This window comes from Sinocyclocheilus grahami, unplaced genomic scaffold (genome assembly GCF_001515645.1).
Source record: "Sinocyclocheilus grahami isolate Dianchi unplaced genomic scaffold, SAMN03320097.WGS_v1.1 scaffold8.1, whole genome shotgun sequence".
Lineage (NCBI taxonomy): Eukaryota > Metazoa > Chordata > Actinopteri > Cypriniformes > Cyprinidae > Sinocyclocheilus > Sinocyclocheilus grahami.
In genome coordinates, this window is record NW_015505187.1 from 4,132,943 (window position 1) to 4,152,371 (window position 19,429).

At 39.5% G+C, this 19,429-nt stretch overlaps 1 protein-coding gene across 1 annotated transcript in view; it reads right to left on the reverse strand.

Moving 5' to 3' along the window:
* Positions 1-19,429, reverse strand: part of kmt2e (lysine (K)-specific methyltransferase 2E) — a 41,649-nt gene that overhangs the window by 8,590 nt on the left and 13,630 nt on the right. Inside the window, exons 3-18 of the mRNA XM_016279735.1 lie at positions 14,215-14,326; positions 13,829-14,088; positions 10,968-11,107; positions 8,778-8,956; positions 8,414-8,452; positions 8,114-8,314; positions 7,879-8,009; positions 7,574-7,801; positions 6,576-6,828; positions 5,729-5,827; positions 3,227-3,298; positions 2,588-2,767; positions 1,668-1,994; positions 1,288-1,587; positions 942-1,095; positions 625-851 (exon numbers count right to left, since the gene is read on the reverse strand). Coding sequence (XP_016135221.1) covers positions 625-851; positions 942-1,095; positions 1,288-1,587; positions 1,668-1,994; positions 2,588-2,767; positions 3,227-3,298; positions 5,729-5,827; positions 6,576-6,828; positions 7,574-7,801; positions 7,879-8,009; positions 8,114-8,314; positions 8,414-8,452; positions 8,778-8,956; positions 10,968-11,107; positions 13,829-14,088; positions 14,215-14,326 — 2,902 coding nt within the window. The remainder of the gene's footprint in view (positions 1-624; positions 852-941; positions 1,096-1,287; positions 1,588-1,667; positions 1,995-2,587; positions 2,768-3,226; positions 3,299-5,728; positions 5,828-6,575; positions 6,829-7,573; positions 7,802-7,878; positions 8,010-8,113; positions 8,315-8,413; positions 8,453-8,777; positions 8,957-10,967; positions 11,108-13,828; positions 14,089-14,214; positions 14,327-19,429) is intronic.

Sequence of the window (19,429 nt, forward strand, 5' to 3'; positions counted from 1 at the left end):
ATATTTAGGCATTGTTTCTTTTCCTAAATCCTCACCGTCTAACCCTCTAACTTCGCAGGTTTATTTTGTCATTCACTTTTTATCACGGTTTTCGCATCTAAGGGAAATGAAAGGTTTCATGGCCATGAATTAAGAATTTGTTCGATTTATTAATTTGTTCCCTCATTTTAGTTAAATCATGGGTTAAGGAACAAAATTAATGAAACATGGACAGTGGCCACAAATTAATAAGTCGTAGGAATGAATAGCCTATCTGTCCTGTGTCCCGCAGCCCTGCAAAGCGCAGAGCCCGATATGAAAGAATTATCTGGGGATATGACTTAGTTACTACATTTCTATTGCTTTCCATGTTGAAGAACTTTGTGTTGTTTCTATTTTAATGTACTTTTAAAGTTTAAATCACATTAAAAGCTTAATTTGTAATTATGAGTGAATGATGATGCATTTATATACCGTCACGCATGTGTTTTGCGCATGAGCCGCACACAGCCCAAAATTAAACGGCTTAATCGACCATCGATAGCTTTAATCTATTGCATCTCTTATCGACAATTAATCGATCATCGATTAATCGTTGACATCCCTAATATATATATATATATATACACATACACACACACATACCTCTTGTGGCAGAGGGTGGTTGGGAATCTGCAAGGGTGTTGAGGGCTCAGTACTGAGTTCCTCTGGTCGTGGTCGAGGAGGCGTTGCAAGCAGCAGTGGCGTGCCTGGTGCTTCTGTTGACTCTGTTCGGGTTGGGGTGGCACAAGGAGACCCGTATGGGGTGGAAGTCTCGGACATACAGGGATCGAGTGAACATAAGCGCCTTTTCTTCAAAGGGGTAGGCAACTCTGCAAGCACATGGACCAAGTAAGACTAAGTACAGCTTTAGACAAGCTTTGAGTTATTAATTTGCAGCAGGACATGGACTGCTGACCCACCTGGTAGTGAGCAACTGCCGTTGATGGGTAGAGGGCTGTAGGACTCGCCGTTTATAGAGGGGCTGAGAGGGCTATCACTAGGCATCAGCAGAGAAGGGCGTCCTTCACCTGGGCTGGTGGAGCCCTCCTCTTCTAAAGCTTGCTTCAACCAGCGCTGCACAAAATAATATAGAGTTAGACCAGAAACTTGCTAGCCTAAATAAGAAAACTTGAAAGTGAATATTAAAGAGCTAAAATGTGTGGGATTTTTTTTCCTGCAGTATCAATTGCCAGACAACATTTTATTATCAGAGAAGCAAAAGTCAATGATACTGGATGACATTTCTAAATAATGCAGCAATTTTACCTTCTTGCAGGACCCAGTGGTAGGTGGTGTTTCAGGCATTTCTCTCGAGCGCCGCCGCCCCGTGGGCACTCCCAGAGTGCTGGGACTACGGTTGGCCAGAAAAGGAGATGAGAAGCGGACGTAGTGTTTGGGTGTGCTGTAGACGTGTGAACTGCAGGCCATGCCCGGTAGAGAGTTCAACTGTGTGGCCAAGACCTCAGGATCACTACTGATCCGCAAAGGCCTTTCAGGGGGAGGCTCTGGAGTCCGCAAAGCACCCAGTTCCTGTTTGTCAACACCTATCCACTCGCTCACTAAGTGCTGTTGGAAAAGAGAACATGCAAGTTGTAAAATGCACAAAAAACTGCTGTGAAATGCATTCTATGGGTGAAGATTTCTACCTTTTTAGTTTTGAGGTACTTCTGTCCACTGCGGCAAGTTGGGGAGGGTGAGTCGCTGTGGGGCGGGCTGGTGTCAGGGGCATGTATCGGTGGAGCGTCAGCCTCAGGGGCCGAGGGCGACTCTCCATCATGAGTCTCTGTTGTTAAGGGCTCTAAAGTGTCACCAGGGGAACTGGGTGGCAAGTCGGAGCAGGCGCTGACCGTTCGCGCTCGCCGCCTCTGCTGTCCGATGTGCGTGCGGTTCCGCGAGAAGCTTTTTCTCTGTTTGTTACGGCTCACCTTTGCTGGCTTCAGACAAGGCTCCTCCTTCACTACCTCTATCATGGGCTAAAGGTCCAAACATTCAACAATATATTAGTGCTGCCAAACGATTAATCGCATCCAAAATAAAAGTTTTTGTTTACATAATATATGTGTGTGTACTATTTTAATTTATAAATACACACACATACAGTATATATTTTGAAAATATTTACATGTATATATTTATATTCATATAATTTATATTATACATAAATATATTAAATTTTTTTCTTAATTATATGCATGCATGTGTGTGTATTTATATATACATAATAATTATACACAGTGCACACACATGTGAACAAAAACTTTTATTTTGGATGTGATTAATCGCGATTAATCGTTTGAAAGCATATATTATTTTTACTACATACACGACGATATTACTAATTTTACAAATTTACAGTCTTTACTATATTTCTGATCAAATAAATGCATGTAACATTAACGGTTCACATTTTATTTACAGTCAGATATGACCAATTGTAAATTACATGCGAGTCAAAAACGGTTTCTTTTGTCTGCGACTCATATCAAGCGAGTCAGAATCAGTTGCACAGGAAACATACTACTGATTTAGCGCCGTATGTGCATGTACATCATTGAAGGTTACGTACCTGTAACATGGCAGGAGATTCAGCCTCTGGTGTAGTAGGAGGCTCTTCCTTAATCTCGCTGCGTCCGCCAACTTCCCCTTTGGTGCCGATCCGTTCTAAAGCTTGCTCCCTCCGCTTTTCTCTTTTCTCCATACGAGCAAATGCCTGCAGAATTGCCTCCATCTTCCTCTCTTCACGTGTCTATATGAATGATAGACAGAAAGAAAGAAGGAAAGAAGACAACAGAGAAAGGTTGAGTCTATTTTTTGGCTGACAGTTGGGAACCCAGCTAGTTACTTAGCGCAATCAGCAGGCCATAGCCAGCAGCAAAGGCGGGAAAAAGAGAGAAATGGGACACTTCTCTTCTAGTCAAGAGGAAACATAATACACCCCCCCTAAGGGATGAGAGAAGGCATATATGTGTGTGAGAGTTTCTGTACTCTCTCTTGTCCTACCAAAAAGAAAGGCAACAAATACCACACAAGGGTGTCTTGAGGTGGGCCATGTTGAGCGACTGAGGGTTGCATGCCTGGACTTCAGTCTCAGCATGGGGTCAGTGAGCACAGGACAGTGGGGTTAGTGTGTGGGTTCTCCTGTACAGTAACAGGCAGGGGGTGGGTTGGGTTGGGGGTCATTCAGGATATGATGGCGTAGGTTTACCTCCTTGTTTCTCAGAGCTCTGCAGCAGGAAGCCCCTGCGCCGTGACGATGGGACTCCTCTGCCGGGCTGCCCTGAATGGTGCCGAAAGAGACAGCCATCAGGGTTTAAACACACAAAGGGCCTCCAGTTCGCTCACACCCCCATGCACACACTCATATGTATCAGCCTAGACCTTGCTGTATGGGTAGTGTGGTTGGGGTTTAGAGCTTCAGTATGGGCATACTGTGTAATTAATGGACATACCCCTCTTTCACCGAAAAGGTGCTGGTCTTGACAATGCTCCAGTCTTGGAACAGAAATCACTAAACGCCTAAAAAGGGGGGAACGATTATTTCTTCACCACATAACGTTCTTAACTAAACTGACGGGAAAAAGTGGTCTATATGGGAGGTGAGCTATTGAAACCAACTTTCCCCATGCATCTGAAATAACATTTTTTATTTACAGATATATCCGACGAAAGCATTTTCATGATTATTTCAGGATTTTTCTAATTGTTTGCGACAACTGCAAGATTTTTTATTTAAACTACTATCTCACTGTCAAAAAGTATAAAGTACACAATATTACACATAAACTGGTAAATAAAGAAACCTGTAAAAAAAGCTTGTTTGAAGGTGCAGTGTGTAAATTTTAGCGACATCTAGTGGTGAGGTAGAGAACATAGAGAAGCTATGGTTACCGACACAGGACAAAGATGTCGTCGTCTGAGACAGCAGAAAGTAGCCAGTCAAGCAATGAGGTAAATTAAGGAATTATATTTACTTAATTATTCAGTGAACCAAATATTATTGTTACTTGTTCATCGAGTCAGCTCTGTAGAGCAGATTGTCCATTTACGGCTACTGTAGAAACATGGCGGCGCAAAATATTGACTTCTATGTGAGGTGTATGTAGACTGAAATTGCTCATTCTAAGGTAATAAAAACATAATGGTTCATTACGTTAGGTCTTTATACACCTCTGAAAACATAGTTGTGTATATTAGTGTGTATATTAGTGAAAACATAGTTGTGTATATTATATTGCATTTCTGTCAATAGATCTTCCTAAATATTACACACTGCACTTTTAAGAGCATGTAGTAAGTATCGTTGTCATTTACTTCATTGATCAGCTTAAGTCAGTGAAACGGGGAACAGTTCCAGGAGAGGTTCTCAAATCCCCAGACCAAGCACCAGTACCATTATGGTGGAAAAGGGGTGTTAGAGAACTCAACAAATATTGATAGGGAATCAGAACTGTTTCTGAATTGCCTGTTTGTCTTGTTGCAGCAGCGAAAATGAGGAGAAAGCATGGGGAATTTCCACTAATAATGCACCAGAGTCTGATACCTCACTATTAATTTATCCAGATAAAACCACATTGTTTACAGCTGCTGTTAGCTTTTTCTGTACTGTTAAAGGCAAGTCATTTCAGGATTGGTTGTGAGTTTTATTTTTCTGAACATTCCAACAGTCACTGCCAACTTCATGATGTTTGTTGAGGAAAGTTTTTGAAGTGCAATGGGTTCAGAACCTGTTTTTCACACATTTTTTCCATCTACCTTTCGTGGCAAGCAAACAAAAAAGCACCACACACAGTAATGGCCACACCAAAACATTCACATAAAACATGTACATGTTAAGTGAGAGAGTTACTACACTCTCTAAGGTTGATCTTAAGCTACTAAGTAACCAATAGCCAAAGCTATATCACAACCAGACAGCATTACTAGGGTTAAAATAATCAAGTTTAATTTTTCAAAACAAATCTATGTGAGGATCATTGCAACTTTACATGACATTTTTTAATTAGTCACGAGTTTGAATTTGTAATTTACACCCTAACATATTTTGAATATAAAAAGTAGCCCAGTTTTTGTTCAGGATTGTTGAGTTTTTGTAGGAAGCGGTGTTGAATAGATGCCTGATTGGACGTGAATTGTCGTAATGTGCTTTAGAATGGAAATAGCTTTTAGACAGAGGACCATATATATAGTAGAATACCACCACATTGAGTCCCATGTTAATTAACGTGTAAATTAAAACACTGTGTAGTGCTATAGTAGGTTCTTTCATTTAAGCATGATCTCTCACTACTATCATGGTCTAGACATTTAGTCATGACAGAGGAGAGAAATGACTGCAGATGAAACACACAGTCCAGTTCTTAACATTCCCTCATGGAGAACCAAAGAGGCTCCATAAAAGATGAAGTATGAAAAAGAAAAAGAAAAACAAAGCAACAAGGATGAGTGCCCTCGCGCTACCCTTCAGGAGGTTAAACTACACAGCGACAGGAACAGAGAAGCTAAGCCGGCAGCAGCGAAATTAGCGGGAGGTTTAGAGGGGGTGGAGCGGGAAGGAAGGAATGGTGGAGCATTCTGGGAGCTGCCCAAATCACCACACACACCGGGAGGCAGAACGAGGAGGGGAAAAATACGGGGGGGTGGGAGGCAGTAGCGTTTCCATGGCGACCGTGATTGCCAAAGTGGTCGTTTTCCCCCTGGACGCACTTACCATCTTCCTCCTCCTTTCTGCAATCTGCTCCTCTGACTCCATCTCTACTTCATTGCTAACGGAGGTTTTCTCTTCTAGATCCTCTATTAACTCAGGATCCTGCAAGAGGGTGAGAGGGCCTTTATCATCGCCTGGCTACAGACCAGGAGAGGAGCATTAGAGAGGGAGAGAAAGTGCGGGAAGTGTTGATTCGGGCTGAGATCTTGGGTCAGACAGACCAGATTGTACTTATGAGAATCAATCAAATGCAACTACTAAAAAGATCAGAGCGGATTTCCTCTGTTCTAACTGTGCCAGAATTGCTGACAACTCTTCCTGGGATGTCCTGATATATATGGCACCAGGATGGCAGGGAGTTACGAGCATGGATTCTCGCACACTTTCAAAGCGCGCCAAACAAGCAAGATTTAATGTTCTGCCACCGGCCACCAATGAAATACGGAAACATATGAGCAAAATCATGCGGAAATATGTTTTCTGGTTATCAGACGCTGTAATTAGGGCCAGGAAGGAAATGTGGATGAGTAAACAGATTATTAGAATGAGCTTAAAATATCCAACGAAGAAAGAATCATGCACATGGATCCTATTTACATGCAAACAAAGAGTTTTTCGACATTTATAGATGAACGGACCGTCTTACCCAGACTCTCAGTCAACCCCGAATATTTAAAAAAAGCTAGATTTTCGCTGTTAGTCATTGCAATAGCTTTCGTAAAACCATTACTTAAATTATTTATCAGCATTAAACTACCTTTCATGGATGAAGACAGGCATGTTTTCATTTTGTGAGATGAGATGGTACTTAGGTGGGTATATGACAGCACTGTGTGTGTGTCTATCATACCTGATTGTTAGATATGGAGAGCCGGAGAGGAGAGAGTTTTCTCTGATTGGCGTCATTGAGCGATTTGCCCGTGGGCCCGTCACAGTCCATCGTGAGGTTCTGGTTCTGTCCGCTCTCATCCTGCGACGGTTCTTTGTCCTTGCGGCAGCGCCGTCGTGTGCTAGAGCCCAGATTCTCCGTGGGTTCCAAGTTATGCTTGAGCACAGGGCATTCCTGATTGCCTTTCACACACGCACAGTCCACCTTATATTTACTATCAAAGACAAGAAACAGGAAAAGTAGTGAGAAAAGTGTGAACAGTCAAGCTGTTCTTGTATAAACAATAAACGCGATTAATCTAATCCAAAATAAAAGTTTTTGTTTACATAATATGTGTGTGTATTGTGTATATTTATTATGTATATATAAATACACACACATACATGTATATATTTAAGAAAAATATGTTGTTTATATATTAAATATATTTATTAGTGCTGTCAAACGATTAATCGCAATCAATCGCATTTTAAAAAAGTTTTTGTTTACATAATATATGTATGTGTACTGTGTTTATTTATTATGTATATATAAACACACATACAGAATAGATTTTGAAAATATTTACATGTACATTTATATTATATATAAATATATTTAATATATAAACATAACATTTTTCTTAAATATACATGCATGTGTTTGTATTTACATACATAATAAATATACACAGTACAAACATAGATATTATGTAAAGATTTTTTATTTATTTTGGATTCGATTAATTGCGATTAATCGTTTGGCAGCACTAATATTTATATATAATATAAATTATATGAATATAAATATATGTAAATATTTTCAAAATATATACCTGCATGTGTGGGTACACACATATTCTGTAAACAAAAACTTTTATTTTGGATGGGATTAATCGCGATTAATCGTTTGACAGCACTAGAATAAACATTTCAGATGTCATTACATCAGTGATACTCAGCCCTAGTGCGTGTTCTTACCAGCTGCCGTAATCATAATCAAAGCCAATGGTGATCTCACTCCCCTTGGAGATGGACCTCAGAGAGTAAATGTATAAATGCAGCATGCCGTCCTCGATTACGTGCCGCACCTCAGCGTTGGGAGTGCAGGAGCGACGAATGAATCGGGCCTCGTTTCCGAAGCTCCGTGCATCCACACACATTTCCAAACCGTCAAACTTAGAGTAGAACAATACAAAAGGGTATGGCCTGCGAATAAAAACTTTATAAACAAAAACGGGGAACCAAAATTAATGCTCAAAAGCACAAAGTGTCTTTTCAAGTACCTCTTAAAGAAGTAACCATTGGCTTCAAATTGCTGTCGTAGCATGACCTTCCCCCTGTACTCAATTATGAGCGAATCAGCAGCCAAGTCCCGAACAGCCTTAAGAATGCGCTTGTTCTTCTGTACGTGACTCTGGGAGGAAAAAGTCACAATGAGCATGTCGTACAAAGCCACAAACAGCGCACCAGAAATGCAGACCAATACTCTGGTGGAATTTGAATATGTGAGTATTATACCTCTACGGGTGGTTTGAAGGCTGCAGTGTGTGTATTGTAGGCCAGCGTTTTGCCATCTCTGGCTTCTTTTACTCTTAGCAGTATCCGTACTTCTTCACTGTACTGGTTACTGCTGGCTTCCTCATAGCGCTCCATCCACGACTTCATCTTATTCTCCCAAAGAGAGGGAGGATCTGTCGGCTCACACTCGGGAGCTGAGCCCTGAGGATAGAAGATAGAAAACAAGCAGCGTAAGCATGCGTAACACACATACGAATAGTTATTTGGCGGGGTACATTTGGATAGCTCCAGCATACCCACCTTTACTCTAGATGATTTTCTAGAGCCTTCACGGAATGACTGAAAGACAAAAACAAGCAGAAATCAGACTTGTATGTTTCAAAGCAGGTGAAATAACTGATTTTGGTTCCATGACATTTATAAACAATATTCAAATAAACAACAAAAAGCAAAACAAAACACATGACTGCATTAAATTGATCAAAAGTGACAGTAAAGACATTTCTAATGCAACAAAAGATTTCTGCTTCAAATAAATACTGTTACTTTGGACTTTCTACACAAAAATCTTCTGAGAGAAAATTACTTCCTTTTTTTTTTTTTTTTTTTTTTTTTTGAAGTCCCGTTTACATTTTACTAGAAGTGTTTGTTGTGTGATTCAGACCTTCTTGGCCCTGGCTGTAGCCGGGGGCTCCTTTTCTCCACTCTTCTTTCGTTTCTTATCAGCCTGTTTGTTGCCGAGACGTGCTGTTGTGAGTGTGATGCTGGTGGGGGTGTGCTGAAACGCTGTGTACAACTCTAGCGGAACCTCATCCCCGCTTTCTGTAGCACTGGTGTCCCCGTCTGCAACAATAGACATTTACATGAGCTTTTACATTGAATTTACCACCTTAACCATCATAATACAATTGATATTTACCCCTTAACCATAAATATAAAGTAACTGTAGTATGAACAGACACAATTTGTCCTCAAAGTGCACTTTGACATTGACTCAAGCTGCAGTTGTGAAGCATCTAAAGGCCTTTCCACACTGAGCGCGATGCGAAAAAGCGAAGCGAATCGCCAACGAATGGTGCTTTCACACCGAACGCAAAACGATTGTTCGCCTTCTGCTAATTCACGCCTGCACGCTAGGTGGCGCCGACCAACAATGCATTTTTCCTCAGATATGTATCTTGTAAATGGATTTAACATCATCTTCTGCTCAATATACAGCATTAAATTAAGATAAACAAGGTTCTACACCAGAAACAAACTATCTATAATGCTTACAAGAATAGGCTACATACTAAAATATAATTAGAAGTACACTTGAAAATGTATGTAATTATTAAAATATTTGCTTACCCACTTTAAACTATCATCGAGTGCTTGTAATAACTTCCAGTTGTGATCTATAGTTGATTTTGATTAATAAGCAGTAGTGCTGGGCGGTATGACCAAAAATTTATATCACGGTATTTTTCAAAATGATACCGGTTTCACTGTTCTCTATGGGAAAACGCTGCTAAAAGGGTCTGAAAGTTGCTAAATCTAGTGCTAAAGTCACGCTTGTGTGTGTGTGAGACGCGGGAGCTGAGGGCAGGGGGCGGTGGATATTTGTGGTGGTCAATGTGGATATTGTGGATGAGTTCTTCTGTCATCATGTTCTATTAGTTCTACAGCTTCAGTTTCGGAACTTTCACGCTTAGTAACACATACAGCTGTGCCCTCACCACAGTGCAACAGTGAAAACGGACCCGTTCCAAACAGTGTCGCGTTCCGAACGTTGTTTAAGCGACATACACCGGTATTGCGGTATTTTAAAAATTCATATCATAACAAAAATAAACACCGGTATTCGGTATGAACCGGTATACCGCCCAGCACTAATAAGCAGACACATGCACTCTTTGTATGTTTAATAACGCTACACTGCTAATATTTGTCAAACATCCTTTATTGCTATAAAAATACCATGAGCTGCATGCAAAACACATACAGAAAATATATCGTCATAATCATATGTCTACTTGCTTTCATATTTCATGTGTAGAAAAAGAGTGAACGCGCTCTGACTCATAACACTTGCGCACGTGGAAGAAAACGGACGGTGCTCTCCAGATCACATGATTCAGTGGAGAATAATTAGAAATGTTATTCTGTATAAAGAACATGTGAGAATAAATCTGTTCTCAAATACAAATGATAACAAGAACTCAGCTTCCACTCTCTTCTCTTATCTGGGACACTCTTCTTCTGTGTTTGTTTACACTGGTTTTCGAAACAGCACCACCACTCTTGCTTTTTTGTGCAACAGCAGCTGCTCCGGTCAAGTGATCCTGGCTCAAATCTTATTGGACGGCCCGTGTTTTCTCTTTGCGAAACTGAAAAGATTCGTCGGACTGGTTAGAAAAAAAACATTCGCATTTTCGGTGCCCGAATGTTTGCGGTCTATGTGGAAGCATCCATAGAAATCTGTTGTTTTATTCCAGTGCGTCATCACGTCCGATATTCGCTTCGCTTTTTCGCTCTCAGTGTGGAAAGGCCTTAAGATGTACCAAGAGGCAGAGAGCTCAGATATTTCCAATCTTAAGAAATCTCTAGCAATTATTGACATCACTACAAGCAGAGCTTCTTATAGAATTGCCAGCATAGATTACAGGAAGGTCAGGAATACATTTCACATTATACAAAAGCTCATGATCCTGTATTGTGTAAAGTTCTTCAGACTCTAAAGATGCTCATATGCAGCTGAACTGTGGGAAAAAGCAGCAGTGGCATTGCTGCTTTGGGAGAGGTTGAACATGTCTATAGGTGTGTTTGTTTGTGTGTATGCATGCATGAAAACATTTTTTTTTTAAAAACTCACCAGACATGTTCTCTCTCTTCCTGGTTTGCAGCAGGATGGCGTGCTCTCGGTCCAGGGTGCGTGGCTGACAGCGTTCACACAGGTAGGTCTCGGGAATGTGCTGCCGGTCGATCCCCATGCAGTCTATGTGCTGCCACACACTAATACACAAAGAGAGTTATGAATAAGGAGAAATGGCTTCAATTATTTTGATTCTTCAGTATTATTTGACTGTGAACAAAGGGACTGACAGATCCTACTATTTAAACATTCAATCAACTGTAAGTTTTCATCTACACTCTGAATTCCCAGCACTGTTACATGTCTTGTCGGCAGTGCTAATCTCATAAACAAAGAATGGGATCCTATCTCAGCAAACATTAATGCCACTGTTTAGAGAACAAAAAACGGGTAGTTATCTGTAGTATTTTAACAGATAAAGCTACAACCAAAATAAACATTGTTCTAAAAAAAAATACTTGAGCCCGAATTTTTTTTCTTTGTAAAAATACATCCAATTACATTGAAAACTTGACTTAATTAACATGACATTTCTGAACAATTTTTTATTAGCCATAAAATAAAATCGACATCAATATACAAAGTAGCTGGAAATAATGAACAAAATGTAAATTTTTTAAAATGCATTTAAAATGAGGGCTGGTCATTATGTTAGATTACATAGCTCTGAACTATCAAGAAAAGAATTGTACAAAATATAAAACATAATATTTTGCAAAAATTAATATTTTAATAGTACATGCACTACTACTGTTCAAAAGTTTGGGACGGATAAGATTTTTAATTAATGTTTTTATGTTTTGGAATATTTTTCTTTATCAAGAATACAGTAAAAATTTTATATTTTTCACATTTTATTATAATTTAAAAGAACTGTTTTCTCTCTTATTACATTTTAAAATGTAATTTATTCCTGTAATCCAAAGCTAAGTTTTCAGCATCTGTACTCATTACTATTCTTCAGAAATCATTCTAATGCTGATTTGGTGCTTAAGAAATATTTCTTAATATTTTGGTCAAAACAGTGATACATTTTTTCAAAGACTGTTAGATAAATAGAAAGAATAGCATTTACTTGAAATTAGAAATCTTGTGTAGCATTATAAATATCTTTATCACTTTTGTTGAATTTAAAGTGTCCTTGCTCCATATAAGTATAACACAGACATTTTTACCCTACATCTGAGAGCATATCTGGGCCATCTATGTCCTTTTAGGCAATTTTTGACAGATACAGGTCTCTAATTAGTGGTCGACCGATATTGTTTTTTTGACAGCCGATGCCGATATCTTGGAAAGCAGGGTGGCCAATGGCCGATATAAAGCCGATATCATTTTATTTAATATTTAAGAAATTTCAAATAATTTGAAAATGGATTAAAAAATAAATGTGTAAAATAAACATGCTAATACTTTAAGTGACAAAGTATTTTTCACAAACAAATATTTAATAAAAATATAATTAAAAAGGAAGTAAACACTGTAACAGGGCACTCAGTATTCTGGGAAGTTTGTGTGCATTGGGAATCACATTTTTTCAAATAAAGCCAAGGTAACACTCATTTTACATACAAGCACACAGTGAAAATGTCCGTATTTAATTTGCATGGACCGACCATCATGCAGAGTACACGCGATCATGCAGGATACAAATGTACACTTCACAAGATCTCACAACTGGATTTGACTAAGTTTGCAAGGTTTTTGAAATTAGATGTTCATTAGTCATTCAAAGATGTTTAAATGATGTAAATGCGTATTTGCTGAATGCTGACGGCAAACGAGAAAGTATTATAATGTTTGCCTTTCTATTACTAACAATATAAAAACAATCGTTATGAGACTTTTTGTATACATTTTAATTCCTTCGTTTAACAGTTCTATCTGATTATTAGACAGACTTCTGTCCATGGACAGAACTGTTAAAGACGACAGCGAACAAGAGGGAGAATGTGAGCACTGTGTGTTCAGGTGCTGCCGTTCTCAGCGCCGTCAAAATAGCGCATCGGCCAAAAAGAAAAACTTATTGGCTGATGCCGATATTTGAAAAATGCCAAATATCGGCCATGGCGATATATATCGGTCGACCACTATCTCTAATACCAAGCAAATAATTTTTTTTTATATCAAATATTACATTAAAACACTTAATTACACACATCTGTGACACCTTTGTCCCTCTTAGTGGCATCTTTGCCATCTTAATGTCTGACTCTGTCTAGGACCCACCGGTTGTACTACACATGATTCTTTAAAGGGTTAGTTCACCCAAAAATCCATCTCCATGCCATTCCAAACCCGTAAGACCTTTGTTCATCTTCCGAACACAAATTAAGATATTTTTGATGAAATCTGAGAGCTCTCTGACCTTGCACAGAAAGTAATCAGCATTGTTTACGTACAGCATGTGCGCGCTTTCTCCTGAACGTAAACAACGCTGATTACATTGATTACGTTCTGAGGAAAGCACGCGCATGCATTGTGGTACTCTCCAAAATGGCGAAAGACGGTAAATAAATTATGTTATTTTTGTTTTCATTTAAAAAGTACACTGCAGTTGTGTTGCTGTCTATGCAGGTCAGAAAGCTCTCGGATTTCAACAAAAATATCTTAATTTGTGTTCCGAAGATGAACGAAGATCTTACGGGTTTGGAACGACACGAGGGTGAGCAATTAATTATAGAATTTTCATTTTTGGTTGAACTATACCTTTAAACCAGGCCTCATCTCAAGAACTAATAAGCTCCAGATACATAAAGCATTTTAAACAGCTTATGACAGATAGGTTTTGAAGCACAGCCATGAATGCTGTTATTACACATGTAGACATAGTTTGAACATGTCGAAGTGTGTGGTCCCACCTGCACTTGTCGCAGCAGATCATGTAGCCATCGTCATGGGTGAAGCCGCAAATGCAGCGTGTGATGTCAGCACCGTAGCTGCCGTCTTCCGAGGTGCTGAGCGTGGTGCCACGCGACGCCTCGTCCTGCCCACCTGGCACGAACAAGTTCTCGCCTGGCCGGCCCCCGGACACAAACAAACCCTCGCCCGGCCGGATCAGCACCGAAGGAGGCGGGGACGCCGGCGGGGTGGGGGGGGGTCGCGCCCCATAATTGTGGTCCTGGAGGAGGAACCATTAGAAAGTCGTGAAGCGAAAGCATGATCAGATAACAGAATGCAGATAAGCAGGTCAACAATGTAATTGCAGGAAGGAGTGTGGCGTGTTTTGCTGGGGGACGATACTCACGGCGTAAGGCAGACCGATGTAGCCGTGCGAGTGGTGGGAGCCACTGCTGTAAATCTGGTGAGGGTAGCTGGACTTCTCAACTACCACAGAGCTCGCCTCCACAGATTCTGGTCTACTCCATACACACAAACACACAGGGAAAAAAAGAGAGAGAGAGAGGCCAGAATGAGGAACAAGTCTGACAAGGCGTGTTTTTTAAGCATACAAAAAAAAAGAAACAGGTTTGACAGCAGTGAAACAATAGGGAAAAGAAGATCGAAGATTAACAAAGCTTGCTGGGTTGCAAGGAGAAGTTTAGTTTATTCACCAACAAATCAACGGTTGCGTTTGCACCAGTAATTACATATTTTAGCATGACACAAAACACGACAGACCTTAGTAGTGACTTGCTATCTGTACACACGTGTGTGTGTGTCCTGTCATGCCCTCAGCTGGCGGGACACGGCTTGTAGAAAGTGAAATAACAGGATCACACTTCTCTGTAATCTCACAATGAAGTCTGTTACAAACCCCAAACCCTATCTGGACCACACAAACATGCCCAACGAAAGAGCCCTCGCTTCCACGTGTTATTAGAAGCGAAGGAAATGAATGGAAGAAGATTTAGAGTAAAACCAGAAATGGCAGGAGTTTTTTGCGTATAAAATTGGCTGCAAAAAAGCACTTAATGCCAAGTTTCATTGGCAGAAAGGACACGGAGTAAGATGGACCATTCCAGACAGATTTATAATCGTATATATAAACATAACAGTAATTTTTTGCACACAAAAACTGTGTCAAGGTCACGCAGCCACTCTGATGCTAGTACAGAAACAGATTACACGCTTAACCTAACACCAATGCACTCACATAAACAACAGTTACAGGGTAATTTGCATATTACTACTACACTCGTGCATATGAAGAAAGCAAGTGCTGTTTTCAACACGTGAGACGACACAAAAGCAACCACATATATACTTCAAAACATACCGTAGACCTTAAAAAAAAAAAACTGTATTATCTATAAAAATGGTTCTAAACCTACCATAAATAAAAAGTGTCTGCAGCGTAAACAGCACAAGCAGCTCCGCATTTGTTTTTTTCCCCCTGTTTTTGCTGTATTCCCACTTTCCTCTTAATCATGTCTTGCTGCAAGCGAAGAGAAAATCTGTACCTGCTGGCCTTCTCGTCACATTCACCTCGTGCTGTCTGTCCCTACCTCACGGTCACACTTCCTGATTCAGTTGGCGCTTTGCAGCCCAACTGTCAAAGTGAAAGTGTGTGAACTGCTGAGGGGCGGACCCTTGAGAGAAAGTGTGCACACACACACAAGTCAAATGAGAACAAGAGCTCTTATGAAGAAATGGCCCTTCCAGGCAGGCGATAAATGATTAGCAGGTTTTATTGATGCTTTTACGTTGCGGTGTGGTTTTAGCGATAAGATTATCAACGCGGGACAGGTGACAAGTCGGGGGATTTCCTGAGCATCAGTGACAATAAACTACAGTGTCTTTACGAAAAAACAGTTGCCTCTCTCAGCAAGGTTAGGAGGAGGACTTTAAATAGGCAGCGAGTCAAAAGGAGACAGAGAGAAGGTGTTTGAGTAGGTGCAAATGCAGAGAGGGGTTTGACCGATTGAAAAAAAAAAAAGATTACCCATAAATGCAGCATTAATACGCAACATTATTTTGATCACATAAAATAATTGACATTTTTTTTTGTTAATGGTTCGCAAACATTTGCATTACTCTGTGTGTAATTTGAAATGGGCCTCGAACTGTTACCGTCCTGTGTAATAACTTTCTCCTCTGAAATTTCAAAATACATTGACAGCTAAAAGTCAGCCTTCTCAAAATATAGTTTGGTGATGAATCAGTGCACAAATTACACACTTTACATTTAACACCTGGTACTAACCAGTCCCAATGCGATAAGATTTTTTTGTCCACACACTAGACATGACAATTCTACAAGACACGACAAAATCAATCACAAATCACAGCCAATTGGAAGAGCAAGCGAGGCCTCTCTCTGCAAGCTCACTACTGTCTCATGCTTGCATTGAAACAGTTGGTTATATATTCTAGTAAATAGAAATTAAACAATTTTAACATTATTCAAAATACATACTCAATGATTGATAGAATCTTTGTCTTGGAATACACTCACCAAAAAGTTCACAGTTTGACCAGTACTTTTTCCTTTAGTTCATTTTCAAGATCTGAGGGAAATTATCCATTGTCGCTTTCATTATTCATTAAGTCACGCAAACAATATATTTAAACCCAAATTAATATTGTACAAAAATGCTTGTTATATATCACTGTTGAGGCTGGTTAGGACATCTTGCACACTTGTGTAAAGGTCCTTGCACACCAAGTCCGAAAGGAAATACTTTATTTTAAGGTGTCCTTGTTACACGTTACATGTACTTACTATTATAATTGCATGCAAGTAACCCTAACCCAAACCATATAATAAGTACATATAGTTAATCAATATTACTCCTTACTTAAATGTATAATTACACTGTAACAAATACACCTTAAAATAAAGAGTAACCATCCAAAATTTTTTATATGCGTAAAAAATTTGCAAAACAATACAAAATGGAGTCTTCAAACAGTGAGGATGATTTTGTTGTCCTCTCTCTTCTTACAAAAAGAGAAAAAGAAAGGAAATATTGGGTCCATCCAATCCTGAGATTGCATAGAGAGGAAGGAGAGTTCCACCTCCTTATCAAGGAGCTGCAGGGATTATCCCGAGCGATTCAAAGTTTACTTCAGGATGTCAGTCTGATGCTTTGCTAGCGATACTGGATTTTGGCGTTTGCTTGTACGGTGGCTCTGAATTGTCAAAACACCTCTCAAAATGCTTGCTACGGATGCGAAAAATGAAAAAAAATTGAACCCAATCTGAATTTGTTTATGACAGACGAACGTTTCGGAGGCAGTGTGTAAACGTGATTGACACAATGTGAGGTCGTATTTATTTTTTAATGTGCGAAAAATTCGGGCGAGAATTTCGGGCTCAGTGTGCAAGGACCTTAAGGCTTGTAAAATTTAAAACAATGTAATTACCGACACTGACATTGTGTCGTTAAAAAAAAGATACATATTAACCATATTTGATATATTATGTATTATTTATATATTTCATAAATTTTTACATAGAATATAACCTTTAATTTCAATATATGCTTTTGTTTATTTACAAAAAATAAAAAGATATAAACAGGACCAATTACTGCGTGGTCAGGAGTTGAGGAGTGTGGTGCGTCAGAATTGTGAAATAACTGGAATTGTGGAATTGGAATTATTAATCGGAATGAATGTTTTGCGGTTAAATGCCATAATTAAATAACAACCTTAATATTGAAATAACATCGCAGCACACCAAAAAAAAAAAAAACTGATCACAGAGAGCAAACACATGAGAGATGGAAGAGACAGAGGACAGCGTGTGTGGTGATGTAATTGAAGCTCCAATTAAATGTAACGGGAATGCATGTGCTAATCATAGCCCACCACTCCAGAGACAGCTTAATATGGAACAGACAATTCACACACATACACACCTGTTGAGAGAGAGTGGGGCGACAGAAAGAGTTACATTACATGCATTGACATGAAATCACTCAAAGCACAAAGCAGTGTCCATCTAGGGCTAGATGAGGTTTAGAGGGATTACAGCAGCCGTTTCGGGTCCAATGGCATTTTAACGGACTGTCTGTTGACATCACGGTGATGCACAATGCCTGGTAACCATGACAACCTCTGCCGCAGGCCCGGGGTGGGCTGACCCTGACTGAGGAGTAATGTCAGGAACAAGCAAAAATCCACGTAGGAGACGCTCGGATGAGATCTGGCGATGCGTAGACCACCCAGAGATAAACAACGTAACATTTATTTTCTGTACGTGGCGTTTCTCGTTTAGCAGCAGGTGGAGATCATTCCTAAAGCTTGTGGAATAAATCTGCGTATGCAGACAGGCGTAAGGACGCCCGAAAGACACTAACACCCAGACGGGCGTAAAGCTGCGTGGCAGCACAGCCTCTTAAGCAGGCTTAAGCTCCAGGGCCCAGCTGTCACTCAGCCGGTCTCCATGACAACAGACCCTGCGCAGTGCAGGGGAGAGCACCATGGCAACACAAAGTGACGAGGCAATGGGACGGAGCTCCGCATTTAAAGAGAAACACACTGCTTTCATTCAAGCGCATGCTGCAGAGGGGAGGGGTCTGCTGTGCGGCACGTGATGTCACATCTATTAGACGTTTAACAGCTGCGCTTTCTGCGCTGAAACTAACAGGATGTAGGAGAAATTTTATGAATAGTACTGTGCAAGACGTGCTTACTGATGCTACAAATACAGAACTGTAAACAAAAAGATTTATTCTCAATGCTATTAAGCATTTTCTAATGGGGACAGTAGACCGGATACATTTAAATGGTGTCATTCTTTTTTTTTTTTTTATAAATAAATAAATACACACACACACACACACTAAAACACGAGATGTGTTTCCATCTTCATTTGAAACTCTAACTCTAGCACTCTCTATTCTAATTCTATTTAATCTACTTTTCTTTTTTATTTAAAAACAAAAAAGAAAACAAAAAACACTTGACCCTCTAACACTTTCATTCTCTATTCTAATTCTATTCGAACTACTTGTTTTCTTTAAAAAGAAAAAAAGAGCCTCTAACATTAGCAGTCTATACTCTTTTGAACGGTTTTATTTTATTACTAAAAGACCCTCTAACATTAGCGCTCCCTATTCTATCTACTTGCTTTCTTTTTATTTATTATATATATTTAAAAAAAACTTGCGATGTGTACTGCTTTAGGCTAACTGAGACTTGTCACAGCACTTACATTGTTGCTCTTTTGTTGGTTTTGATTGCTTCTATTGTCTGCTTTTGTAAGTCACTTTGGATAAAAGCATATGCTAAATGACTAAATGTAAATATGTATCTATCTATCTCTCTATATACCTGTAATTTTTTTCCCCTTACAAAATGCATACAAAACGAATAATTCTTTAAATTTTCAATTCCTCACACAAAGCAAGCCATGCTTTCAGAAGACTTGCTGGTGCACAGCCATACAGATCACTTTTATGGTGTTTTATTGTCAATTTGAGCTTGACAGCTCCAGTCCTCATTCACTTCCATTGTTTGGAAAAGCTACATAACTTATGTGCTATAGAAAAATATACTTTTTTTTCTGTTGA